The 26,523-nt window shown below is 52.3% G+C and overlaps 2 protein-coding genes across 2 annotated transcripts in view; one reads left to right on the top strand and one right to left on the bottom strand.

Moving 5' to 3' along the window:
- Positions 1 to 7,881, bottom strand: part of GRIN2D (glutamate receptor, ionotropic, N-methyl D-aspartate 2D) — a 58,476-nt gene extending 50,595 nt beyond the window's left edge. The window contains exons 1-2 of the mRNA XM_006868158.1: positions 7,828 to 7,881; positions 3,743 to 4,221 (exon numbers count right to left, since the gene is read on the bottom strand). Coding sequence (XP_006868220.1) covers positions 3,743 to 4,195 — 453 coding nt within the window. The 5' untranslated portion in view covers positions 4,196 to 4,221; positions 7,828 to 7,881. The remainder of the gene's footprint in view (positions 1 to 3,742; positions 4,222 to 7,827) is intronic.
- Positions 7,882 to 11,150: 3,269 nt separating this feature from the next.
- On the top strand, positions 11,151 to 26,120 carry KDELR1 (KDEL (Lys-Asp-Glu-Leu) endoplasmic reticulum protein retention receptor 1). The gene is made up of 5 exons (XM_006868157.1): positions 11,151 to 11,437; positions 12,101 to 12,201; positions 12,611 to 12,769; positions 20,322 to 20,574; positions 26,086 to 26,120. Exons 1-5 carry the CDS (start codon positions 11,347 to 11,349, stop codon positions 26,118 to 26,120), a joined length of 639 nt encoding a protein of 212 aa, XP_006868219.1. The 5' UTR covers positions 11,151 to 11,346.
- Positions 26,121 to 26,523: the final 403 nt, after the last annotated feature.

The following is a 26,523-nucleotide window of genomic DNA, read 5'->3' as shown; positions in this document are numbered from 1 at the left end:
GGATTTTATATGAGTGAGAAACAACCTACTGTGTTGAGCCACTTAGATGTGGGGGTTTCTCTGTTACAACAGCTAAAATAACCACAATTTCAGAACCCAGTGTGGGAACTATAGCTCCCTGCATTCAATGGGAGGGACTCTTTGCTGTGTACGAGAGGAATCTGCATTTCCCAGCATGCAACAAGGGCTAGAGGGACTACATTTCCCAGAATGCAACGAGGGTGATGAATGAAAATTTGCTGAAGGGACTTTCCCCTCCTCTGGTTTTTTTCCTTACTCCCTCTTCGTCTTTGCACATTTCTTCCTCAGTCAGGCTTTTCACTGTAGGCGTTCCCTCCTCAGCTCCTCTGTCCTCTCTCCTAGGTGATCTCATCCAGATCCATGGGTTTAATTACTGTCTCCTGCGTTGTCCAATATGGTAGCTACTAGTCGCAAGTCCAAAATCGACTCGACAACACTTAACAACAACAACAGTCAAGAGTCCTGGTGTGGAGTTGTAGGATAAGCACTGGACTGCTAACCTCACGATCGGCGGTTCAAACCCACCAGCCCCTCTTCGGGAACCCTATACAGAGTCACTATTGTCACTCCATAGCACGTCACAACAACAGTCTTGCGTGACTATTCAAATGTAAATTGACATGAAATAAAACTTGTCCTCAGATACACTCACACACGTCATATGTCATATGTGGTGGCTACCGGATTGGATTCTGCAGATATAAAAACATCTTCATCTTTGCCCTTCTGTAGCAACTTCTTTCGTGAGTTCTGGCTAAATTTATCCCCCATTTCTCCCTAACATATTCCCTTGGATTGCCAGGAGGACCACTGGAAAAAAGATGTGGCAGTCTGCTTTTGTAAAGATGACAACCTCGGAACTCATGGGTCAGTTCTACTCTGTCACAGGGGTCACCAGGAGATGGAATCAACTGGACAGCATATGACCAACAATGTCTTAAATTTAGCACGTCAAAACAGAACTCTAGATCTTTTTTCCCCCCCAAACCAGATCCCCATCTTCCCCCTGAATACTTGATGCTCACGCAGCAAACCTCAGTCATTCTTTCCCTCACAACCACCACACCCAGGCCATCTCCCAAGTCCTTTTAGCTCAATCTTCAAAATAAAACCTCATAAAATAATTTGGAAAAGAATAGGAAGACTCGTTGCCCAACTTGAAGACTGCTATCTGAGTCACTGAATTACACGTGTAGAAACTGTAGCATGGATGCATGCTTTATTGTGTATATTTCCAGCTCAACTGAAAGATAAAAAACAAAAACAAAACCCAAAACCAACCCAATTGTTAGTTCCTCACTATTGCCGCTGCCACAATTCTCATAGTCTCATTTTCCTCTCTTGCCTGGATAATTACAACAGTTTTCCACTTCCATTCCTATATCTTTCAATCCGTTCTCCTTACACAGCAGTGACTGTTTAAAAATACTAATTGGATCTCATCCCTTCTCAATTGAAAACCTTCCAGTGGTGATCTAGCTTCCTTAGAATCAAAGCCAAAGTCTTCGCTGTGACCCACGCGGCCCGGCATGAACTGGTTCCTGTTGCCTCTCTCACCTCATCTGAAGCTGCCTCCCCCACTGCCTCATTACAAATGGGCTCCAGCCACACTGGCCTCCTTACTCATGTCCAAACACATCAAGTTCCTCACCTTCCTGGACTTTACTCTTTGCGGTTGCTGCTCCAGGGACACTCCTCACTCCTCAACTGTCACCTCAGGGAGGTCTTCCGGTTACTGCCCCATCTATTAAAGCCCCAATCTTGGTCATCGGTCACTGCCACATCATCCTGTTTAATCCCTCCACCACGGTTGACTTCACTCTGTACTTGTTTTGTGTGTCTCATTAAAATGCAAACTTGTCTTTTTTTTTTTTTTTTCTTTGTTAGTTTCCCACAATTTAGAACAGCCCTGACACGAAAATCGACCCTCAATAAATCCTCCTGGAATGCAAAGACAACAGCGAGTGGATTCTCTTCCATGGGTGTGCCTGTGCCTATACTACGTATAGGCCAGGACAGTTATTCTGAAGGGATGAGATCTCCCAGCATGCAATGAGAAACCCGAGGGGATCTCATCCTTTGGCAGGTGGAGGTATGCTGAGGGGATCACATTCCCAGTTTTTAATGGGACACAAATGGCGCTATGAGGACCACCTTTTCTTTCCTCCAGAGACAGTATGGGACTACATTTCCCAGAAGGCAATGGGAGCGCACTGACCGGAAGACAGTGCTCAGCCAACAATGAAAGAGTGGACCACATGTCTTAGTAGTATAGCATGCTACGGAGATGGCAATCAGGAAATAATAAATTCACTTCGCAGGTGTTCTGGCTGTAAATGTCTAGACAACCCCATGTCCAGGAAAACATGAAAGTTGAACAGATGCCCTTCCCAGAATGCTCGGGTCAGAAGAGAACTACGAATCCCAGCATGCTGTGGTAATCCAGTCACAAAGCTATCAGCCCTCACAGACGTAAATTGGTGGAGTTTTAGGATCCACCTACCCAGGTGGCTCCACCCATTTCTCTTTTCCACTGGTTCCACCGCTTTTTCTCAGTCCACAGACCATGCTCTGTGCAGTGCACCCCTTTTCTACTAGAAAAAGTCCACTTAGAATCTTTCCTCTTCCATTTCAGGAGGCCCTACGTCATGCACAGCTGCAGGCTCTACCCCATCCTTCTCCTGTTGGTTCCTAGCTCTGATCTTTTTGTAGTTAGTCGGGCCTCTATAGTGGATTTCCATCCTTCCAGATCCAATGTCTGCATTCCCTCTACCTTTTTTCTCCCAATTGAGTATGTGGTGGTAGTGTGCCATGGAGTTGGTTCCAACTCATAGCGTTCTTGCATAGAGTTTCCGAGGCTGTATACCCCTCTGCTTCTTTCTTTCTATCCCATCCTTCTCCCTTATTAGTATACAATACCTAGAACCCAAACTTCATCCAAACTTCGTTTTTCTTTGGCTAGCCGGCCCCTTCCTGGACTCAGTGGTTTCCTGGCCTCTTCCTAAACCCCACTTACTGCCTGCATCTTCCCTTCTGTCGTCTACTTGTCTATAATGCCTCCTCCTCTCAGACTCCTTCCTTCACTAGATGGCTCCGCCTTCCCCTGTTGAGCCAAGGTTTTAGTGGTTGTCCCTGTCTCTCTAGATTTACAAAGGGAGGGTCCCTATGAATCGGAACTGACTCCATGCACCTAACAACAAAAATTCCTGCCTTCCCGGTTTTCATCTCATTAGACTCCACCCATAACTGGAGTCCACAATTTTCAAATTGACTCCTCATCTCGCTAACCCCAGATTCCACCACTCCATCAGATCTTGTCAATTGGTTCCTTTTGGTCCTCAGACCCCAATACTCGTTAGCCTCACCTTTCCCCTAGATCCCACTCCTCTTGCCTCGCCTCTTCACACATCCTCACATCAGATGAGTCCATGTCCTCATTCTCTCCATACCATGGATGACTGCCCTCTCTCCGACCCTCTCCAAGATACAGCTCAGGCTTCTAGGTGACTTAACCCACAGGCCTTCACGCCCTTATCCTGAAGGCCATGCCCTCCACGTGAGTCCCGCCCCTTACCTCCTACCTGGCCCCGCCCCACTCCAGATGCAGAGCCGCGGAAGGCCCCGCCCCTCGTATGCCCCGCCCACCCCGGACTCCCGGTCCGTCCATCAGATGTCCCACCCACCCTCAATCTCCCAGCCCGCCCCTGCCGGCCGCGCGCACCTTGGGCGTGAGCACGAGCGCGGCGCCGCCGTGCACGGCCACGATGGGTAGTGAGGTCTGCGCCGACAGGAAATCGAGGATGGGCGCGACGGCGGGCGCGCGCGAGTCGTCCTCGAAGACCACGCCGTGCACGCGCAGCCCCGACAGCAGGTCGCAGAGCTGCAGCACGAGGCTGCGTGGGTCCGAGCCGTTGAGCACCAGCGCCACGGGCCTCACGTCCAGGCCTGGGCTGCGCACGGCTGTCGCCACGGCCGGTCCCAGGCGCGCCGCCTCCGCTGTGTACGCGGGCCCCGAGAACACAAGCGCCACGTTGAGAGGCCGCGCCCCACCTGGCCCGCCGACCCCGCCCGGCCCCGGCACCTCCTCCGGGAACGGGCTGGCGCAAGCCAGCGCCAGCAGCAGCAGCATCCTAGCGGGGCCCCGAAGGCCGCGGGGGCCACCGGCGCGGCGCATCGCCTGCGGGCCCCGCCGGGCGGCCTCTGTGCCCGGGCCCGGGATGGGGGTGGGAGAACACGTGGGAAGGACAAGGAGAGAGACCCCAGTAGCCGAAAAATACAGACGGGGAGGCAGAGACAGGCAGATTATCCAGAGATGAGACGATATAGGAAGGGAGAGAGAGATTGGTCAGGGAGAACCAGTGATGAAGAGACACAAAGGAAGAGGTGAGATAGAGGGAGAGATAGATGGAGAAATGAGAGACAAGGAGAGATGGGGAGGGGCACAGAGATAGAAGGAGAGACACAAAGACGGAAAGATTGATAGATGAAATAGAGGGGGGAGAGATACAGAGGGAGGTGAAGGGAGAGATGGGGAAGAGACGAAACTCAGGTGTGTGTAAGGAAAACGAGGCAGAGGTAGGAAAAGTCAGAGATGGGGAGAAATGGATTATGAGCGCGAGACAAAGACAGGGAGCATGAGGGTGGATGAAGGAGATGGCAGATAAAGAGGTAGGAGAGAGAAATAGGAAGATAAGGTGGGGATAGGGGAAATGGGAAAGTAAAGAGAGTCAGAGAGACCCAGGGATACAGAAGAAGGAGACAGGGAGAGAGAAGAGAAAAAGATGAGAGGTGGAAAGAGAAGCAGAGACATGTAGAGAGGGTGACAGACAAAAAGAGGCAAAGACAGAATGACAGAAGTGGAAGAGATGGAGAGAGAGGTGGGAGAGAGAAGAGAGACAGGAAAGTTGGGGAGGGAGAGGGAAAGAAACCAGGAAGACAGACCCCACAGCCACCACAAGACACAGGAGAGATGTGGAAGCAGACGAGTGAGAGATCCAGGGAGACCAGCAGAGAGAGCCGAGAGCAAACACAGAAAGAGGAAGACAGAAATAGCGAGCAAAGATCGAGACCCCCACCAGGGAGGTGCCCGGCACAGACATGAAAGGAGGCCAGGGAGGGTGCAAAAATAAAAGGAAGAAAAAATAGGGGAAAAAAAAGTCAGGTATGGGGGAAGAGAGAGAGAAAAGAAGAAATTAGTGGGGCATCCCAAGGAGAGACAGTGCCCCATGACCTCATCCCTTAACCCCTCACTCCATCACACCCGTGTCCCACTTTTGTCCTTTTCTGTCCCTGCCACCACCACCCCATTGTCAGTGAAAGCAGGAGAGGGAGTTAAGGCCCAGACTGGGCTGCAGGGTTGGGGGCCACAGCTGTGAAGAGCTGGGGAGGGGGTTGTCCCTGGCACCCAGCCCAGAGTAATTTTACAAATTAGAGGAATACAGTGTCTCATCCTCCCTGCACCCCAGCCCCCTGTTGAGTACTGTCTGTTTGGGGTAGGAGAGCTGGGAGTCCAGGCTCCTGGGTCTGAAGGAGGAGTGGTCCGGCAGTCTGGACTCCTGAATCTGAGAAAGGAGAGAGCTGGGGGTTGAGACTCTTAGATTTTAGAGAGGAGCTCCAGGGGTGGGGTGAGGGGTGGGGGTGGACTATAGGGTCTGAAGAAGGGGAGGCCAGGTGACCTGGACTCTTGGTTCCCACTGAGGGACTGAAGCAAGCACTAGGGACTTCCTGAGAGGGGTGAGGGTCCTGACAGGACAGGGTTCTCTCCGGCTGTCAATCAGCTTCCTGTCTGGTTGCCATGGTAGCGCATGCATGCCTGGTCCACTGATATAACAGCCAGGGTTGGGGGAAAGGCCCATACCCCCTCCCCTGTCTACAGGCCTCCTCCCCCTCCCCTGGGTGGCCTTTTCCCTAGGATGGGGGGTGAGGGTCCTTAGCAGCCCATCCCTCCCAAACCCTGGCTCCCCTCGCCCCGCCTCTTTGCTGCCCTTCCTCAAGCAGCTGGCTCAATCAGTGCTCAGAATAGCCCCCCTTCTGCCCCAAAATAACCCACAGCTGTGGCCTGGCCCCCGCGGGGTTAACATTCTCCCTGCCCTTCCTTGTGGCTGCTCACCCCTCAGCCCCTGGCAGACCCACCCATTCCTAGATTCTGCTGCCCGTGGGGGCTCCACAGCCCTGCTCCCTGTGCCCAGGAGTTCGGAGCCCCATCCCACTCTTTTCAGGAGGCTTAAATGCCCAGGAGAAATTCTCGATCTCCACTCTATCCACACAGTGACTCAAAAGTCCAAAAAAAATCCTGTCAGGGATACAGGAAACTGGACCCCCCAACCTCTCCTCCCTCAAAGACAAGCTCTATCTTCCAACTTCTCCCAGAAAGACCCAAGAGTCCTGACTCTCATACTGGGTGGCAGTGGGGGCTCCTCCAAGACTCAGGAGTTACAGCCCTGGGCCTCTCTTCCAGCATTTAGGAATCCAGACGCCCAGTCTCCTCCTTGCTCAGATCCTGGGATCCTGGACCCTCAGCCCCTTCCTCCTCCTCCCTCAGACCCTGGCACTCTGGATCCTCAGCCCCTTCCTCCCTTAGACCCAGGGGTCCTGGACCCCTAGCCTCCTCCTCCCTCAGACCCTGGCACTCTGGATCCTCAGCCCCTTCCTCCCTTAGACCCAGGGGTCCTGGACCCCTAGCCTCCTCCTCCCTCAGACCCTGGGATCCTGGATGCTCAGCCCCCTCTTCCCTCAGATCAAGGGATCCTGGGCCCCTAGCCTCCTCCTTCCTCAGACCCAGGGATCCTAGACCCCCAGCCTCCTCTTCCCTCAAAAACTGGGGTCCTGGATCCTTAGCCCCCTCTTCCCTCAGAATCAAAGGGTCCTGGACCCCCAGCCTCCTCCTCCCTCAGACCCAGTGGACATGGACCATCGAGCCTCCTACTTCCTCAGACCCAGGGGCCCTGGAAACAGCCTTATCCTCCCTTGAAGACCCCTCTTAGTCTCAAGCCCCATCAGTCCCAACATTCCAGGCGCACCCCCAGCTCCAGTCTCCCTAAGCTGCCTTCCCCTTGAGGTCCTAAACACAGTCCGGCCCATGTCTTCAGCTGAGTGGGGAGGAAGAGGGTGCAGAGATTCCTGGGGTGTCCCTGTCCCTTACTGCTCCCCCATACACCATAGAAGACACTGAGTCCACTTTGATCAACAGCCCTCCCCCCCTCACGCCGTGCTGCAGACGCCGTCCTGCCCCCCCCCCCCAACACACCGTCCTCTCTCCCCACCCTAATCCTGGTGCTTGGAAGAGGTTGGAAGGGTATTCCAGAACCTTGGGGAAGGGGAGGTGATTCAGGGCCAAGGGTGCTGGGGGCCTGGATGCCCTCAAGGTCCTTGGCGGGGTATTAATAGCAGACTCATAGCTCTGAGGAGGGAGGGGAGGGAGAGAAGAGAAAGGCAGAGGGACTGACCGGTAAAGGGGGGGAACCGATGGGGGGACAGAGAGAGAAGGTGAGATGGGGCGACAGTTATGGGGTGTCAGGTATGTGGGACTGGGGAGAGGGAATTAAGTGCTGAGGATATGGGGGAGCTCAGCGGTCTGAGATGTTGAGACCCAGGAGAAAGGGTCTCATAGAGGGGAAAGGAGAGGGGGTGGAGAAGCGTCCCCCAAGGGATAATGCAGCTGGGGGGCACAAAGACCCCTGACCCTCCATTACTCCCCCTTCCTATCCCCTGGAGGCTCCTGGCCAACTTTCCCTGTCCTAGATTTTGGGGTCTACATCGCCGCGCCCCCCCGCGCCCCCTACCTCCCCGCCCCCTGCTGGGCCTTACCTTTTCATGACCCTGTTCTGTGTGGGGAGGATGCAGGGGGCCAGGACCGGAACCGAAGTCCAGCGACCCGAAAATTCCGCCGGAGAGCTCAGGGCGCCTCGGGGGAGGGGGGGCAGGCCCTGGGGCGGCGGCGGCGGCGGTGGCGGTGGTGGTGGTGGTGGCGGCTGTAGCGGTGGTGGAGGCAGCGACGGAGACCTCCGGCTCGGTCCCTGGCTCTGTCTCTCCCTCCTCTTGCTCCTGTCCTGCCCTGTCCCCCAAGGTTGCGGCCACCCGGGCTAAGCGAGGACGCGGCTACACATGTTGCGCTGGAAGTTGGGCCCCGGACATTGCAGAGGCTGTCGGGGTGTCCTCTTGCCTCCCCGACCCCGTGGGGATCCCCCCTCCGCCCACCCGGGGTCCCCCCCTGCACCGCCTTCAGCCCCGGCTCCTCCCCCTGTCCATGTGTCCGGTACCGCCTCTCCGGGGCTCACTCGCGCCCCCCTCCCTTTGTGCCATGAGCCCCCACCACCACAGAGCCTCAGCGTCTGTGTCTGTTTGTCTGTCTGGGTCACCTTTGAAGCCGGTGGCTGGTGTATATGTTTGTGTGAGGAGCCTGTCTGGGAGCACTAGCGGCCCCTTCCTCGCTTGGCCACCTCCAGACCCCCCCTTAAGCGCCCCCACTCTTAAACCCAGGCAGTACACACAGACACACGCACACACACACGTACAGCTCACTTCCCTGGGATTCCCCCTCGACACCCCCGTAGCCTGGAGGAGGGAGTCACACACACACACACACTGGGGTTCGATGGGGGCCGGGTCTCCACTACCATTTGGGGCGTTTCGGACAGACAGGAGGACAGAGGCAACCGGGGACGCCCAGACGCCCGGCGGGACGCAGGCAGGAGGCACTGAGCCCAGGTACACACCAACCACCCGGCGGGGAACTGGGGGGGAAGGGGGCGCGAAACCCTAGCAGGCGGTTCGGGGTCCTACAGACTGACAGTCCCCTCCCTCCTTGGCCTCCGCAGCCCTGATACAGACACACACCCCCTCCGCCAGCCCAGTCCTTGACACCCGGACACAGAGCCTCACCGAGCAGCTGGCAGACGCACGAGAGACCCCTGGGGGCCGGGCGGACCCACCCAGCCCAGCACCCCAAGTCAGTGCCGTGGCCGCGGGAGGCTGCGGACGGGAGGACGGGCGGCGGGTGGCGGCGGCCGCGGCTCGGAGCCTAGCGGGAGGGACTCGCACACTCACTCGGGATGCGATTAACATTCAGTCCCCGTCCGCCCTGCGGGGAGACCCACAGCCCCCCCTCCTGCCCTCCCCGGGGACCCCTTTCCTGCCGGGATGGGGGAGAGGGCTGTCCCACCCCCTCCCAGCCCCAAACTCTCTCAGGAGACTAGGGAGTGAGGGGCTGTAAATAAGAAGAGAAGGGAAGCGGGGCCAGGCAGGGACTGAACTGGTAATGAGGTACCAGCTTGGGATGGACTCTAGCGGCGACCCCCCACCCCAAGCTCATGACTGGCTTTGACCCCCCTGTCCACTTTGAGGCCCCCACCTCTTAGCCTCCTTCATCTTGGTCTCTACCATGCTGTGAGGAAACCTTTGGTTTCTGTTGCCCCAGAAGGCCAGACCTGCAAACTAGGTCTCCACCCCCATGAAGCTAGAGTCCAGGCCCTCTGTCCCCTCCAGCCCCCTGAGGTCAGAAACCATGGTCCCTGCCTTTTCCAGAACTAAAGTCCAGCTCTCCAGCCTTCTTCTCCCTCAAATCTGGGAGTCCAGAACCCCAGCCCTCCTCCCTAAGACCTAAGAGTCCAGACTCCCAGCCCCCTCAGAACCAGTAGTCCAGGGTCCCTGGTTCCTTCTCCCTCATACCAGGGATCTACTTGATTTGCATGGCCCCTTCTGCCTCAGACTTAGAAATTCAAGTTCCTAGTGTCCTGGTCTCCTAGGGCCCAGGAGTCACCCCTCCCCTCCAAGATGGAATTTCCTTTAGAAAACTCAGGCCACCTCACCCACCCCCAGCCTAAACCACTCTCAGGGACTGAAGATGTCAAGACTCACAGATGTCACCTGCAGGGATCTAGTTCACCCAGCCCTCTAAGGAAGCCAATACCTCTGTACCCCTTCTTTTCTTGAGGGGCCCTGACCCCCATCACCCATGAATGTCCAAACACCCAGAAGGACCACAAGATCTGCTTCTCAGAGACACAGCAGTTCACAGTCTGTTCAGGCTCCCACCACCCTCTGGCCAGCTCCAGCCCTTCCTTCTTCAAATGGGGGGATCAGCACTTCAATGAACCCTCCAAGTTCAGGGGCCCTAACAGCTGAGCCCCTGAGGGTTGGAGGCTGGGGGAGAGAGAGAGAGAGAGAGAGAGAGAGAGTGTGTGTGTGTGTGTGTGTGTGTGTGTAGGGGAGAATTCTGCAGGGCCTCCTGGGATAGCATGGGTCTGAGTGCCCCTGAGTCCTAATTATTTTCATCACCAAGTGGTGGACAGGGGTGAAGGCTTACATCCCTTAGAAAGAAGAGAGTTAGGTACTGAACTTATAGATTCCAGAAGGAAGAGGAGACTGTGGAGCTAGATTCCTAGGGCCAAGGATACTTGAACCATATAGGGTGATTGGGGCTGCGATCTGAAGTCTCCAGGAAGGGGCTCTTGGGGGTAGAGACCTCTGGGAGCCCAGACTTCTGGGTCTAAGAAAGAAGGAGGCTGAGATTCTGGACTTTGTGGTCTTAGGAAGGAGGGGGTTGGGGACGTGGACTCCTGGTTCTGATGGAGGAGGGGCTGGGGGCCCCTAACTCTTCAGTCCTGGGGAAGAAGAGACCCGGAGCCCAATTGTTGGGCTTGTGGGTGGATTCGAGCTAGAGGCCCCTAAGCAGGCCAAAGTTGGCAGTCCAGCCCTGGGTTTTGTGTCCAGGATCTGAGAACTCCAAGGCCTGTTCGGGGGTCCCTGTCATGAGCAGAGGCTGGGCGATGGAACCGCTTCCCTTAAAGAGGCACAGACAGCCTGTGGCTACGGAACTGGGGAACTTCTGATCCCCACAATTCCGTGGGTTTTCAGGAGGCAGTTTTGAGAGTGCACTCAGGGTTGACTGGTGGTGTAATAGTTAAGCACTCGGCTGCTAACCGAAAGTTCGGCAATTCGGACACACCAGCGGTACTGATGGAAAAAAGACATGGCCGAAATCCTATGGGGCAGTTCAACTCGGTTGGATAGGGTCTCTAGGAGTCGGAATCTACTTAGCGGCACTCAACAGCAACAACAGGGGGCGCTCGAGAGTCGAACCGCCCTCGGGGGCGGAGCCTCCCAGCCCGGCTCCTCCCCTCCTCCCACCGCCTCCCTCTTCCCAGCTCCGGCTTGGCCACTAGCTCCGGCCTCGGCTCCCCTTCCCGGGCCCCCTCCCTGGAGCCGACCCCACCGACGGCCCCTCTCCCACCCCAGCCCAGCCACCGGCCAGCACCGTAGCCCCGGGGGGCCATCCCCCGCCAGCCTGCCTCCCTCCAGCGCAGCCCTGCCAGAGCGCCCCCGACCATGAATCTCTTCCGATTTCTGGGGGACCTCTCCCACCTCTTGGCCATCATCTTGCTACTGCTCAAAATATGGAAGTCCCGCTCCTGTGCTGGTGAGACCCCCAGCTCCCCCTCACCGCAGCGAACGAGGGGAAAGAGTTGAAGGGAGGGCGTCCCAGGACTCGGAGAAGGGTCTGGGGGGGCAATAGAGGAACAGGCCCCTCCCCCCACCGCTGGCGGCGGGATCCCCCTTCCAGATCTGGGGTCGTCAAGGGGTCATCTCCCTTCTCTAGCTGGGATGTGCAGACAGTTTAGTTGCTGGGGGGGGTGCCACCTTCCTCTCCCCGATCTGGGCCGCCTAGGGGTTCCGGGGTTGGGAACTGGGAGCCGTGGCGGGCGGGGAGGTGACTGGGAGTTGATGACGTGGACGCTGGCGGCCCGGACGGGACGGGAGCTGGAGGGAAGAGGCTGGTTCCAGGGGGCTGAGGGCAGGCTGGGCCCTCTGTGGGTCTCACCTAGGGTCTGAACTGTGGGGAAGCCCCCTCAGGGGCCGGAAGCCCCTGCGAGGCCTAGCCGGGGCCAGAGCCTCGGGCTAGAGTAGCTGCGGGGCCCGGGCCGCCCCCTGGCTGTGGGCCGTGAGAAAGGTCCCTTGTTAGGAGGCGGGCTAAGGCGGCCTCCGAGGACTGTTGCACTTCAGAGTCGCCCTAGCCTGGCCCTGGCGCCGCCCTTCATTGACTCCGCGTGCAGCCCACTCCTTCCTTCTTTCTGGACTACAGGGATTTCTGGGAAGAGCCAGGTCTTGTTTGCTGTGGTCTTCACTGCCCGCTACCTGGATCTCTTCACCAACTACATCTCTCTCTATAACACGTGCATGAAGGTGAGGGCTCCTCTCCCGCAGGCTGTGGACTCCTGGGTCCAAGGGAGGAGGGGAATGGGGACTCCGGGGTCTGAGGAAAGATGGGGCCTGGATTCCTTCCTGGAATTGAAGGGGCGCTAGGGGCTAGACTCCAGGTTCTGAGGAAGGAAGGGACTGGGGGGCTGGACTCCCAGGTCTGAGGAAGGAGTGGGTAGGGGTGGGGACCCCTAGGTCTGAGGGAGCTGGATGTGGGGACTCCCAAGATCTGAGGGAGGAGAGGAATGGGTGTTGGGAATCCTGGGTTTGAAGGAGGCGGGTCTGGACTTGGGGGTTGGGGACCTGAACTTTTCTAGCCTCCCCAGCCCAAGGCTTTTGGGGATGGGGGACCTGCTCTGTGAGCTGAGGCATCCTTCCCTCACCCCATGGACAGGTGGTCTACATTGCCTGCTCCTTCACCACCGTCTGGATGATTTATAGCAAGTTCAAAGCCACTTATGATGGGAACCACGACACGTTCCGGGTGGAGTTTCTCGTTGTCCCCACAGCTGTCCTGGCATTCTTGGTCAACCACGACTTCACCCCTCTGGAGGTAGGCCACCCACCAGGCTCCCTGTCGTGGTGGGAAGGCTTCGCTGTTGAGAGTGGGTACTATCCCAGGCTTCCTTCTATAGGGTTTGCTCCAATGTCCCGATTCCAGGGCATCAAAGCCCTGTGCCTGGGCCCCAGATTGAGGTGACCTGAATATAGCCACAGCACTCACTGGACCAGAAGCTCTTGAAGCATTTCACCCACACTAACTCATTACTTTTCACAGCAGTCCCATTTTACAGATGAGGAGACCGAGACTTTGAGAGTCTCAATGACTTGTCACAGTCACTGACTTAGTGAGTACCAGATTGGATACTCAGGAATGGGGACCAGGCACCCTAGGACCAGACTGCTGGGATCTGAACCCTACATTGGTTCCTTTCTATTAGTATAACTTCGGACACGTGACTTGACCGCTCCAAGCCTCAGTTTCCCCATTTGTAAATTCCATCATGAAGATTTATGAAGCATGGATTTTAGAATCAGAGAATGGAGGTTTGAAACCCACCTCTGCCCCCTAGTAGCAGTGGGTTCTTGGGTAGGTCATGTGACTCCTCTACACCACATTTTCCTTATCTGTAAAATGGGTTCAGTCAGTGTCTGCACGTAAGTCTGTAATGAGGGATGCATATCTGTCTGTAAAACACAGTGCCTTGTATGTGGTGGGAAGTGTTGTACCAAGGTTTGTTCGATGGCTGAGGTGTTCAGCTCAGTGACTGTCCCTTACCTTCCTAAATGGGAACTGTTGGCATGGTTTCCTTTCCCTTCCTTTAGGTTTTGGTAAGGCCTGTACAAACTCTTGCAGGCCTGGTTGCACTGTGGGCTAAGCATTTGGCTGCTAACTGTAAGGTCAATGGTTCAAACCCACCAACTGCTCCTTGGGAGAAAGATGAAGCTTTCTGCTCCAGTAAAAATTTATAGCCTCGGAAACCCCATATAGGGTCTCTCTGAGTTGGACTCTACTTGATGGTAGTGGGTCTTTGTTGTCTTTGTTTTTATGGTATAAACTCTTGCTAGTTAAGTGTTCGGCTGCCAACTGAATGCCGACCATTGAGTTGGCAGTTCAAGTCCTTCCAGAGGTGCCTGGGAAGAGAAGCCTGGCAATTAACTGACTTCAGAAAAATCAGCCATTGAGAACCGTCAGGAGCACAGCTCTGCTCTGACACACCAAAAGTCAGTTACCAGGAATGGCAGTCAACAACAACAACAACAAAACAGCAGCTGAGTGTGTGCGTGTGCGTGTGCGTGTGTGGTTCTAAATCAGGCTGTGAGCTCCCGCCTCCTTTGTTCTTAGGTGCTGTAGAGTTGATTCTAATTCATAACGACCCCACATGACCGAGAAGAACTGTGCTCCTTAGAGGTTTTTAAGGTTATAACCGTTCAGAAGCAGATCGCCAGGTCTGTCTTCCATGGTGCCGCTGAGTGGGCTTGAACCCTTAACTGTTGGCATCACCCTGAGACTCTTGTTAATTGCCATGGACTCAATTCCAAGTCCCAGTGAGCCTGTCAGACAGCGTAGAGCTGCCCCCTATAGGGTGTTCCACAGGCTGAAATCTCTCGGTAGTAGCATGCCAAGTCTTTTCTCCTGTGGAGTGACTGATGGGTTGGAACCTCCAACCTTTGTTTAGCAGCCAGGTGCTTAGCCATTGAGCTACCAGACTCCATTCATACCTTCTAGACTTAAAATAAATAAAGAAATAAAAGGACGCCTGTCATGGTGCTACAGGATAAGCACTGGACGGTGAACCAAATAGTCGACAGTTCAATCCCACCAGCTGCTCCTCAGAAATACTATACAGGGTCGCTATGAGTTGGAACCAACTGGCACTTAACAACAAGACCTCAAAACAAAGAAATAAGCCCACTGCCTTGGTGTTGATTCTGTTTCATAGTGAGCCTGTATAGGATTTCTATGACTGGAAATCTTGACTGGGGCGGGACAGCCTCATCGTACTTTTGAGGAGCAGTTAGTGGATTTGAACCACTGAACTTTCAGTTAGCAGCCCAGTGCTTAACCCACACTCAACCCGTTGCTGTCAAGTCAATGCTGACTCCTGGTGCCCCGTGTAGTACAGAGGAGAACGACTCCAAAGGCTTTTCTTGTCTATAGTGTTTATGGAATCAGATCGCCAGGGCTTTCTTCCACAGCACCACCAACTGGGTTTCAACCTCCTTTAGGTTAGTGGCCAAGAGCAAACTTTGGCTCCATGTGGCGGGGATCATACATTTGGGGCAGCCTTTCTTCCCCCAGGCCTACCTACTCTTGCCTCCGAGGAAGCTGGCCTGGGCTGACTAGACTGGCCAATGTTTCCAGCAGAAGCCAGAGTTTGGGAATTTCAGGTAGGATCTCCTCATTGGAGGATGTTGTCCACAGATCCAAACTAGATTTATCTAAACACTATGCAGGCCAGACCAATCCTGAGGGGAAGGTGGCTTTGGCCCATAGGTCCCTACTGATGTGTGTCCCAGGGAGGTACACTAGACTAGGGTGGGAACCTCAGGCCTGGCTCTGCCTTAATGGAATCTGCAAATGTGATCATCACCACCTGCCTGTGCAGAGCACCCTCCAGGTCTGATGCCAAGTTCTCAACTTACAATAACTGTTCTGCCCAGTGGGCTAGTGACTGGGAGTACTGGACCCATTTTGCAGATGCGACTGAGGCCTGGGGAAGCAATGGGGCTTCCTTGAGATGGACCAGGACTCAGGCCTCTTGATTCCCAGCTTTTCCTGGTTCTGTCCTTCAGAAAAGGAGCCCTGGTGGCACATTGGGCTAAGCATCAGGCTATGCACTGCAAGGTCAGTGTTTGAGGCACACCAGCCACTTCTTGGGAGAGAAACATGAGGCTGTCTGCTCCCATTCAGATTGGCAGTCTTGGAAACCCTCGGGAGCCACTCTCTGTCCTCCCGGGTTGCTGTGAATCAGAATCCACTCCATGGCAGTGGACTTGGTTTGGTCCTTCAGAGATGGAAAGGCACTTGTGCATGCAAAGTGTTGGCACCACCTGTGTGCCTGGCCCTGCACTGACCATTCTGAAAGCATCTTTATTCTGTCCGCTCCCTGTCACCCTGGCCTCCTCCATGTTTCTGAGGCCTGAGGTGAGTCTCAGAGTTAACTGTTCCTCCATCTGAACCTAGGCCTACCTGCTTTCCAAACCCACCGCCCTCGAGTAGATTCCGACTTGTAGTAACCTTATAGGACGGAGTAAAACTGCCCCATCGGGTTTCTGAGGTGAGAAATCTTGACTGTAGAGGATCTCCAGCTCTTTCTTCTGTAGAGTGACTGGTGGGTTAGAACCACTGACCTCTCAGTTAGTAGTTGTGTGCTTAACCACTGTACCACCAGGGCACCTTTTACCTGCTTCCAAAGCCCTTGCTATTTACTGTCAAATTCTAAAGTGTTTTCTTTTTATTATTTTTTATTGTAGAAGGAATATCTACTTCTTTAAAAATTCAGGTCTCATGGATATGTGTACAACAAATTCTGACAGCCCTTCCCACTCCTCTCCCATGCCCTGATTCTGTTCCTTAGAGATCACCACCAGGGTAACATTTGAATGTCCATCTGTTGAATAGGTAGGTTTTTCAAGAGCTTTGACTAACCCAGCTTCTAATAATACACTCACTGGAGGAATCTGGGTGATCCTAGGAGCCAGCCTTGGCCTCCAGCTGCCTGGGTGGGAACCTGGGTCCTACCCACAGCTAAACCGTGTGACCTTGGATGACTTTCTCTTGGGCCTGTCTTCCCATCTGTACAACCGGGTGGTAAGAACAGCACTTATCTCACAGGGTTATGGCTTAAAGGGATTCATATCTGGAAGGTGTGTGAAACAGAGCCCCGGTCAGATAGCCACTGATGTCCCTGCCTCCCTGCCCTTCCACAAACCAAAACACCTGAGCAGGAGCCACGCCCTCCACTTGACCTTTTTCTGCACTGGGAGGTTTCGGTTGGTTCTACAAGTGACAGTCAGGCCAGGTGGGAGTTTCAGGGGTGGGACAGATATCTGAGAGCTCTTCTCTCCCTACTTCATGGGTGCCCTGCCCTGTTGCCAAATGCTGACTTTGCTGAATGCATGGGGCTGTGTGTGGTCTCTAGCGCTGCTGTAACCAAACCACCACCGGGGGCGGCTTTAACCAACAGAAATGCTCGCTCTCACAGTTATTGTTAAGTGCTATGGAGTGGATTCTGACCCATAGCAATCCTGTATGGGGTTTCCGAGGAGCAACTTGTGAGCTTGAACTGCTGACCTTGCAGTTCAAACAGCTTTGCAGTCTGGCGCATTAGCCCACAGAGCCACACCAGGACTCTGTTGAGGAGGCTGGAAATCTGCAGTCAGGGCGCCGACTCTAAGGCAGGCCTGCATTCTCTGTCAACTCTGGGTGGCAGTCCTTGTCTCTTCTGCATTTCTGCTCCTGGGTGAGCTTCATGTGGCATTGCATTCTCTTGGTGCCCGTCTCTGCGCCCTCATCTAATCTTACCATCTCAAAAGAGGTTGCTTTAGGACCCATTAATCCTGGCCATCCTGGTGTGATGCTATAGGACAAGCACTGGACTGCTGACCTCAAAGTCAGAGATTCAAACCCTCCAGCCACTCCACAGAAACTCTCGGAAACATGGTCGCTGAGTTGGAACCGATTTGATGGCACTTAACAACAAGTACACCACTATTGTCTCATTGTTAAGTGCTATTGAGTCGGTCCTGACTCACAGCAACCCTGGATAGTGGTTCTGAAGCTGTAATCTTCGGGGAAGCAGAAAGCTTCATCTTTCTCCCAAGGAATGGCTGGTGGGCTCGAACTGCTGACCTTGTAGTTCGCAGTCCAGTGCTTATGGAGCCACCATGTTCCCACAATCTCATTAACATACCAAAAACCCACCTCCAAAGGGGATGATAACCACGAGTGTAAGTGTGGCCCACCGCTGTCATGCAATCCACCATTCCGACTCACGGCCACCCTGTAGGACTGAGTCAAACTTTCTCATGGGGTTTCCGAGGCAGTAAAGCCAACTGCCTCGTCTTTCTCCCACAGACTAGCTAGTGGACCCAAATCACCGACCTTTCACTTAGCAGCCCACTGTGCCACCAGGGCTCCTAACAGATATGTGCAAAACACACACAAAAGCCCCCTGCCTTTGAGTCCATTCTGAGTCATAGTTTCTGAGGCTGTAAACCTTCACAGGAGCAGAAAGCCTCACCTTTCACCTGAGAAGCGGCTGGCGCAATGCTGCCTGAAGCAGAGTGGGAATAGACTCCATTTAGAGATGAGGAAGCAGAGGTTCCTGTAATCCCCCAAGATTTCAACCCTAGTCTACCAGTTCCCAGTTCCCACTCACCACTTGTGTGGTCTTGGGTGAATTGCTACCCTCCATTCCCCAGAAGGAGCTCTGGTAGCGTAGTGGTTACATGTCGGGCTGCTAATCACACGGTCAGCGGTTCTGTGGGAGAAAGATGAGGCTTTCTGCTCCTGTAAAGATTTACAGCCTCGGAAGCCCTGTAACAGGGTCACTGTAAGTCGGAACCGACTCCACGGCACATAACCCCCACTAGCACTGTTCCTCAGTGTCCTCATCTATAAAGTGGGGATGGCAATAATAGTTAATGGATTTTACACCAACACATGGGTTAGGATCTACCCAACACAATAGGTAATTAAGGAGTATATAATTCCTTCATTGAATCCTCCTGGGTGCAGTTGTGAGGATTCAATGAAGGAATATACTCTGCTTAATTATCTATTGTGTTGAGCTGACTCTTGGGTTGGAGTAGAATCAGGTCGTCAACAAGACACTGCTTTCTGCTCAATGGGAAGACCCTTCCTGGTCTCACTCAGTTTCTAGTAGCTTCTGGCAGTTTGGGGCATTCTGGACTTCTAGACGAGTCACTCCATCGTCACGTGGGTCTGACTCTCCCCTGTTGGTGTGCCTCTGTCTCTTCTGCTCAGAAGGGATGAAGTTTAGCACCAATGTTACCCTGGTAAAGGAGGCCTAGTGATGCAGTGGCTAAGCGCTCGCCTGCTAACCAAAAGATCAGCAGTTCGAACCAACCTGGTAGTGACTGAGGGAGAAAGATGTGGCTGGCTGCTTCTGTATCATTTACAGCCTTGGAACCCCCTCTGGGCAATGTCCTCTGTCACAGGGGCTTTCTGAGTCAGAACTGGGTCTGGGCTGTTTTGAGTGGTGGTGGCTCCATGAGAGAGAGACTTGGTCTTCTCCAAGAAAACTGTGCAGGGCAGTGTGGCTCTGTAACATAGGGTTGCTGAGTCGGAATCATCGACCTGATAGCATATAACAGCTACTCCCCTGTTTCCTTATTAACATAACCTAAGGGGGGAAAGGAGCTCTGGTAGCGTGGTAGTGACGAATCAGGCTGCTAACCTCAAAGTTGGCAGTTCAAAACTACCAGCTGTTCCGTGGGAGAAAGATGAGGGTTTCTGTTCCCATAAAGATTTACAGCCTCGGAAACCCCATACAGGGTTGCTATGGGTCAGAACCGACTCCATTGTACTTAACAACAAGGGGGGAAAAATTTCCAAGCAGGGTCTTGTTTATAGAGACAGGGATTAAGATTTGAACATATCGCTCTGTAGGACAAGGGACTCTGATGGCACAGCGGATCAGAACGTGGCTGCTACAGTTGTTCAAATCCACTAACTGCCCTGAGGCAGAAAGATGAGGCAAACTGCTCCTCTAAAGATTTGTTGTTGTAAAGTGCCATTGAGTCGATTCCGACCTATAGCGATCCTGTAAGGGTTTCTGAGGAGCAGCTGGTGAGCTTGAACTGCCAACCTTGCAGTTCAAACAGCTTTGCCGTCTGGCACATTAACCCACAGCGCCACACCAGGACTCCCCTGTAAAGATTACTGCCTTGGAAATCTTATGGGGCAGGTCTACTGTGTCCTATAGGTTCTCTTGCTATGAGTGGGTATCAACTTGATGGTAACAGGTTCTGGAGGAGGAGGGTGTACAGTTCAGTCCTCGGCACACACATGGTGTGAGTGGAACAGTGTCTGCAAATTTAGGTAGTGCCAAACTTACCTTAGCTATAGTGGGTGGGTTTTTTGTTTTGTTTTTCTTTTTCTGTTTCCCCTGTATTTTAATTTTTTTAAAATTTCTATTTCGTTTCTTGTGGTTGTTGAGGATACTGGAGGGAGCTTCAAAAAGTTTGTAGAAAGCTAGAATGAAAAGGTAATGAAATTTTTGCATGAACTTTTTGGAGCCCCTTTGTATACCCATACATTCATACACACAAAGGAGCTGCAAAAACTTTGTGGGGAAATGGAATGGGAAGGTAATAGAAATTTTCCATGAATTTTTTGGAGTCCCCTTGCGCACACACACACACACACACACACATATACACTTAAAGGCACTTCATAAAGTGCATGAAAAAATCCCATTACGTTTTCATTCACTTTGAAGCCCACCCCACCCCTGCCATCCCCACCACTGAGAACACACCCCCTCTCTACTGCTTGGACCTGGATGATTCAGGGTGTGCTTTGGGAGTCCGGGGCTGCCCCGCTCGCCCCTGAGCCTGCTCCGGCCTCTCTGCAGATTCTCTGGACCTTCTCCATCTACCTGGAGTCGGTGGCCATCCTGCCACAGCTGTTCATGGTGAGCAAGACGGGCGAGGCGGAGACCATCACGAGCCACTACCTGTTTGCTCTGGGCGTCTACCGCACCCTCTATCTCTTCAACTGGATCTGGCGCTACCACTTCGAGGGTTTCTTCGACCTCATCGCCATCGTTGCGGGCCTGGTTCAGACAGTCCTCTACTGTGATTTCTTCTACCTCTACATCACCAAAGGTAGCCGAGGGAGAGGGAATGGGATGGGGCTGGGGGTGTCCACTCCTAGCTGCTGGGCTCCTGGATCCTGTCAGACTTCAGATCTCAGACCCTGCCTCCCTCCTTGTCCTTGGCTCTTTGTCCTGCCCTCAGGGATGGACACCCAATCCTCATCTGCACACTCATTCATTCATTTGTTTAGCAGATGTTGAATAATTTTTTTTTAACTTAATTGTGAATCAGATGAAGGTTTATACAGAGCAAATCAGCTTTCCATTCATCAATATGTATCCATTTTGGTTCGTGGCATTGCTTGCTGTCCAAAGGTGTGTCCTTGTCTCCTTGGCCCCTGAGCTGCTCAAGCGAATATCAGGCGGGGAGGGCCGCAGGGGACTGCCTGTAGTCTAGAAACTCTGGCTGCTGGCTCTGAATTGAAGGAGCTCTGGTGCCCGAAAGGAGCAGTCCTACTCTGCACGCATGGAGTTGCCGTGAGTCAGAAACCATTCAATAGCAATGACCACAAATCCTAGCCCTGCATTTACTCCGTGGGGAGACCTGGCGTCCTTTCCCTAGCCCCCCCTGGGTGTTTGGGGAGGAGGAGGCAGGACCAGGGCTGGTACCCTACCTTTATTTCCACTCTGAATCTCTCAAAAGTCCGCATCCTTCTGTCTCCAGGGAGCCAGGCCCACCTCATTTCTAGCTCCAATCCATGAAAAATCCTCCCTGCTCTATTGCTGCCTCAGACAGATGGACCTCCTCCCTCCTTGTCTCTGGCTGTGTTTCGTGCCCTCAGGGATGGAGGCCCATTCCTCACTTACTCACTCACTCACTCACTCACTCACTCACTCACTCACTCACTCACTCATCCATCCATCCATTCATTCACTCAACGGATGTTGAACTTTTTTTTTTTGTAACTTGTGAATTGGGTGAAGGTTTACAGAGCAAGTCCGTTTTCCATTCAACAATGTATATCCATTTTGTTTCGTGATATTGCTTGCTGCCCCTACAATATTAACATCACTCATCCCATTTCCTTTGTTTCCCCCCTCTGTTCCCCCTTCTTTCCTAACCCATCCTGCCTTCTGAACTTTGTCCTGGGGCACCTGCTGCCGCCTTGTATCTTGAGTGGCTGATTGTTCTGGAAAGATAGAGCTTTCTGGGTTTCCAGCAGGAAAAAATAATGGGCAAGGCCCTCCTGTCTTCTGTTCTAGCTGGGAGAGATGGTGAAGGAACAAATAAGGAAGCATCTTGTTGTGTAAGATTTTAGAAATATTCGGAAATGAATAGAGATGCTCAGATGGGTCAGGAATAACCTCATTTCGTTTTTGACAGAGTAGCCCTTGGAAGGTGTGTGGGTAAAACCTCACAATGCTCATTCAGAACCGGGGAATTGGAATGAAGAGGTGCAATGGCAATGTTAGTTCAGTTTGAGGCTGCATCTTTCCACTTCAGGCTTTTTGGCCTTTCAAGAAAAGTCTCTGAAGAAAAGTTTGACCACAGCTTGAACTTAGCAGAGTCCCTTATAGCTAGGGTCCAAAGCCGGTGCTAACAGGCAGGGTCTCCATTGCACTCTGCCTTCCTCTCGGGGAATGAGCAGAAATTCGGGGTTTTATATGGATATGTCACCTTGACTCCCCACATGACAAGGGCCAGTGTAGTGACAAAGACCAGCATGTGATGTGTATCTTTTCTCCAGGGTTAGAGAGTAACTGCGTGACGGTATCTTCCCATCCAGGTTAGAGATTACGGAGATTGTTTGGACTTGTTTTCACGCGTCACAGACTGCCGGGTCAGTGTGAACTTGAAAGCTTGTTCACAGTCTTAACATACTTCCCATGCGCCTGTGTTTCTGCATCTGAGTTGAGAAATTGCTGACAGATTTCTAGAGCTTTCTAGCTCACGAGATCGGGAGGCTGATGGGAGTCGATGTGTTTCTGTTTCTAAATTCATATTCTGAGGGATTCTCTTGGAAGCAGAATCGGGAGCTGTGTCTTATAGAATCTGTAGAACTCATCCCTGCAGAGAGAGAGAAGGGCGTGAAGGAAATGAGCCGGGGCTGTGAGGAGGATGACGGTGGAGGGAAGGAGCCCTTGAGGATACAGAAGCAGATACCTGAAAATGAAGACCTCAGACACCTGGGGAGAGAAGTTGACGTGTGAGAGCCTGGAGGGCAAGAAGTGCTCTCACCCAGTCAGCCCTGCCAGACCCCTGGACCCCACCTTCCTCAGAGACCCAAGAAGTCCTGCCGAGGGATCATTGGCTATGGAAGAAGAGTAGCCAGCACTAGGAGAAATGGGACTTTCTCTCAGCCTCTGTCCTTCATTCCCTAGGATGAGACCAGGGACCCCTCCCCGTCCAGGAATTCAGGTCTATCCCCTTGGTGCAAACAGTTTGGGCTCCCCTACTAACCAAAAGGTAGGTGGTTCAAACCCACTCCGTGGTGCTGTGGAAGTCAGTTCTGACTCCTGGAAACTCCATGTGACAGAAGATACTACAAGGTCGATGTGATCCGTAAGGTCAGTTGTTGAAACTCAACAGTCATTCCTTAGAAACCCTATTCAGGGTCACTGTGATGTTAGGGGCTGTTGAGTCGGTACCGACTCATAACGACCCTCTGCCCAACAGACCGAAGCACTGCCTGGTCCGGCGCCATCCTCACGATGGCTGCTGTGTCTGAACCCACTGTTGCTGCCACTGTCCCAGTCCATCTTGTTGGGGGGCCTTTGCCTTTATCCACGACCCTCTACTTTAGCCACGCATGATGGCTTTCTCCAGGCACTAGTCCCTCCTGATAATATGTCCGAAGTATGAGAACCAAAGTCAGGCCATCCTGGCTTCTAAGGAGCATTCTGGTTGGACTTTCTTCCAACACAGATTTGTTTGTTCTTTTAGTGGTTCATGGTACTTTTAATATTCTCCTCTGGCACCATCACTCAAATGTATCAATTCTTAAAGATATATATATATAAAAAACATAATTGTTCTTGAGTTCTATTGAGTCAATTTCAATTCATAGCAACCCTGTATAGGGTTTCCAAGGCCGTAAATCTTTGGCCTCAAACTGCTGACCTTGTGATTAGCAGTACAGTGCTTATCCTGTGTACATGCTCTCTCTCTCTCTCTGTATATATATATATATATACTAAGTGCCATTGATTTGGTTCTGACTCATAGCAATCCTGTATAGGGTTTCTGTGGAATGGCTGGTGAATTTGAATCACCGAGTTTGCAGTTCAAACCAACTTTGTGGTCTAGTGCTTATCCTACAGCACCACACGCTGTGGGGTTAATGCACTGGACTGCAAGGTCGGTTTGAAGCTCATCAGCTGCTCCTCAGAAACTCATACAGGGTCCCTGTGAGTCGGAACCAACTTGACAGCACTTAACAACAACATTACAGCCAAACATAAAGCAAGTTTTCTCACCGTACCATTTAGTAACATTGATGAGGTTCTTCGAATTGTGCGGCCATTCTCATCCTCCTTTTTTGAATTTTTCTCCCCCATTCCTTTCTGTCAACTCTCTGTCCCCTAAGGTTCCTATTTAATCTTTTGGGTTGCTGTTAATATGATCCTTAGAAGAGCAAAATGCTTGGAACAAATTGAAAATCATAGAAAAAGACCAGGCTTAATGGTCAGATAGAGATCGATGGAACCCCCAAGACTAAGGCCCTTAGTCACCCAGAACTGAACTCAGCCAAAGGTAGACAGATCTATGAGGCGAGCTAAAGCATAAGGGAGTGAGGACACTCCTTAAAATAATCAACACCTGAGATCCAAAGGGCAGCATTCACCCAGGGACAAAGTTCGGAAGGGTTAGGAAAGGAGGAGGAAAGTGAATGAGAATAAGGAGGAGGTGGGAGAAATGCTGTTGCATTGTGAGCACTGCAGTCGATGACAGGAAAACAAAATGTGTATGTGTAGTTGAATGGGAAACTGATTTACTCTGTCAACTTTCACTGTGATCAGAATAAACAGTTAGGCAAAGAAATACAGAGGAGCTTAATGTTGGAGGCAGACATTCTTTACTAATTAGGCCAAACTATTGTCTGGTAGAACGTAACATTTCATTACAGTATTTGTCTTTGTCTTCTTAAGCTGCCTTTGAAATTTTCTGTTCAGCTCTTTTACTCCTCATTTCTCCCATTTACTTTAGCATCTCTAACACTGGAGAACACGTTTCTGAGTCTTTTCTGACATCCATTTTGTTCTTTTCCTTCCTCCTCATCTTCTTAGTGACCTTTTGCATTCGCCCTGTATGATGTTTCTGATGTCATCTCTCAGTTCTTCTGGTCTTTGGTCATTGGTGTTTAATGCATGAAATCTATATTTGAGATGATATTTAAATTCACGTGTGATATGTTCAAGGTCATACTTTGGCTCTTGTGGACTTGTTTTAATTTTCTTCAGCTTCAGTCTGAACTTGCATATGAGCAGTTGATGGTCTGTTCCATAGTGTACCCCTGGCCTTGTGTCAGATGTATCTTGGCTGAAAGCAGAGAATATCAGAAAGATGTTTCCCTATGCTTTAATGCCTATGCAAAGACTTCTGACTGTGTGGATCATGGACAAGCTATGGACAACATTGCAAAGAATGGGTATTCCAGAATGCTTCATTGTGCTCATGAGGAACTTGTACAGAGACCAGGAGGCAGTTATTCAAACAGAACAAGCGGACACTGATTAGTTTAAAATCAGGAAAGGTGTGCCCTAGGGTTGTATCCTTTCATGAGCAAATAATCCGAGAAACTGAATAATATGAAGAGTGTGACATCAGGATTGGAGGAAGACTCATTAACAACCTGAGGTATTCAGATGATACAACCTTGTTTGCTGAAAGGGAAGACTTAATATACTCCTATTCTTGATACTCCTTCCTCTATTATTCTAGGCAAATAGACACCAATTGTTGCTCCTAGGATGGCCCTCTGCAAGCGTTTAATAACCCCAGGTACTCTGCCATTAGCTAGGAGGTCTAAGAGACTAGGCTCTAAACTTTACAGCAGAAAGAGCCTCCCCTGGAGCCTCTGGGTGGCTTTGAACCACCAGCCTTTCAGTTAGCTGAATTCTTCACCATTGTATCACCCACCGGGGGATCCTTATAGTTCTATATTCCCATTGCCATCTGACTGCACTCGTAGGGACCCCATGTGACAAAGTAGAACAACCCAGTAGATTGTAATCTTTAGAGCAGCGGGTCACCACATCTTTGCTATATGAAGTCATTGTGTGGGTTCAAACCTCCAACCTTTCAGTTAGCAGCCCAATGCTCCTATCGGTAAGATAACAGCCAAGGAAAAAAAGCCCGGTGGAGTTTGGTTCTACTTTGCCACATACGGGTTCTCCAGGAGTGGGAATGGACTGGTAGGCAATGGGTTCAAGTTTGTGTTTGTTTCCCCGGAGTGGGTCCTGGGCCCTGTTAACCTGGCTTCTGCCAACCCAGGGTCCTGACCCTGATTTGGCTGCGTGTGGGAGACTGCCCTCCCCTCAGAGCAGGGCCCGTGGTAACACCCACTCCTTTCTCTTTCAGTCCTAAAAGGGAAGAAGCTGAGTTTGCCAGCCTAGCCCGGGCCCTGAGACCCCTCTCCTCGGCGGCGGCAGGAACGATGACGACGACGCTGAGGACGACGCCGCTGAGAGGCACAGGAGGGTGCGGGGTGCCTGCTGCCCACCTGGGGGTGACTTTTTAAAGAACCCATCTCTCCCCGCGCCCCATCCCCCCTCCTGCTGGGGTTCGGGAGGCAGCGAAGGACCCAAGTCCTGGAGAAACTCAGGACCTGGGCTGTTTGTAGTTCTTGGTCTTTTGGAGAAGAAAAAAAAAAAAACCACACACACAAAAATCTTTTCACTCTTTAGTTTTTGATTCTGAGGCCTCCTCTCTTTCCTCTCTGGCCCCTGATTTTTATAAACTGTTTTCTGCAGTATCCAATGGGACGGGGCAGGGGGCAGGGTCTTTTTCCCTTGTCTT

Source organism: Chrysochloris asiatica, unplaced genomic scaffold, assembly GCF_000296735.1.
Source record: "Chrysochloris asiatica unplaced genomic scaffold, ChrAsi1.0 scaffold00116, whole genome shotgun sequence".
NCBI lineage: Eukaryota > Metazoa > Chordata > Mammalia > Afrosoricida > Chrysochloridae > Chrysochloris > Chrysochloris asiatica.
The sequence above is the reverse complement of the archived record's forward strand: the minus strand, read 5'-3'. Positions and strand labels throughout refer to the sequence as shown.

Coding starts and splice junctions, on each gene's coding strand:
- KDELR1 (XM_006868157.1), top strand. CDS start 11,347: ATGAATCTCTTCCGATTTCTGGGGGACCTCTCCCACCTCTTGGCCATC. Junction 12,202..12,610: donor TCTATAACACGTGCATGAAG/GTGAGGGCTCCT, acceptor CCCCATGGACAG/GTGGTCTACATTGCCTGCTC. Junction 12,770..20,321: donor ACGACTTCACCCCTCTGGAG/GTAGGCCACCCA, acceptor GCCTCTCTGCAG/ATTCTCTGGACCTTCTCCAT.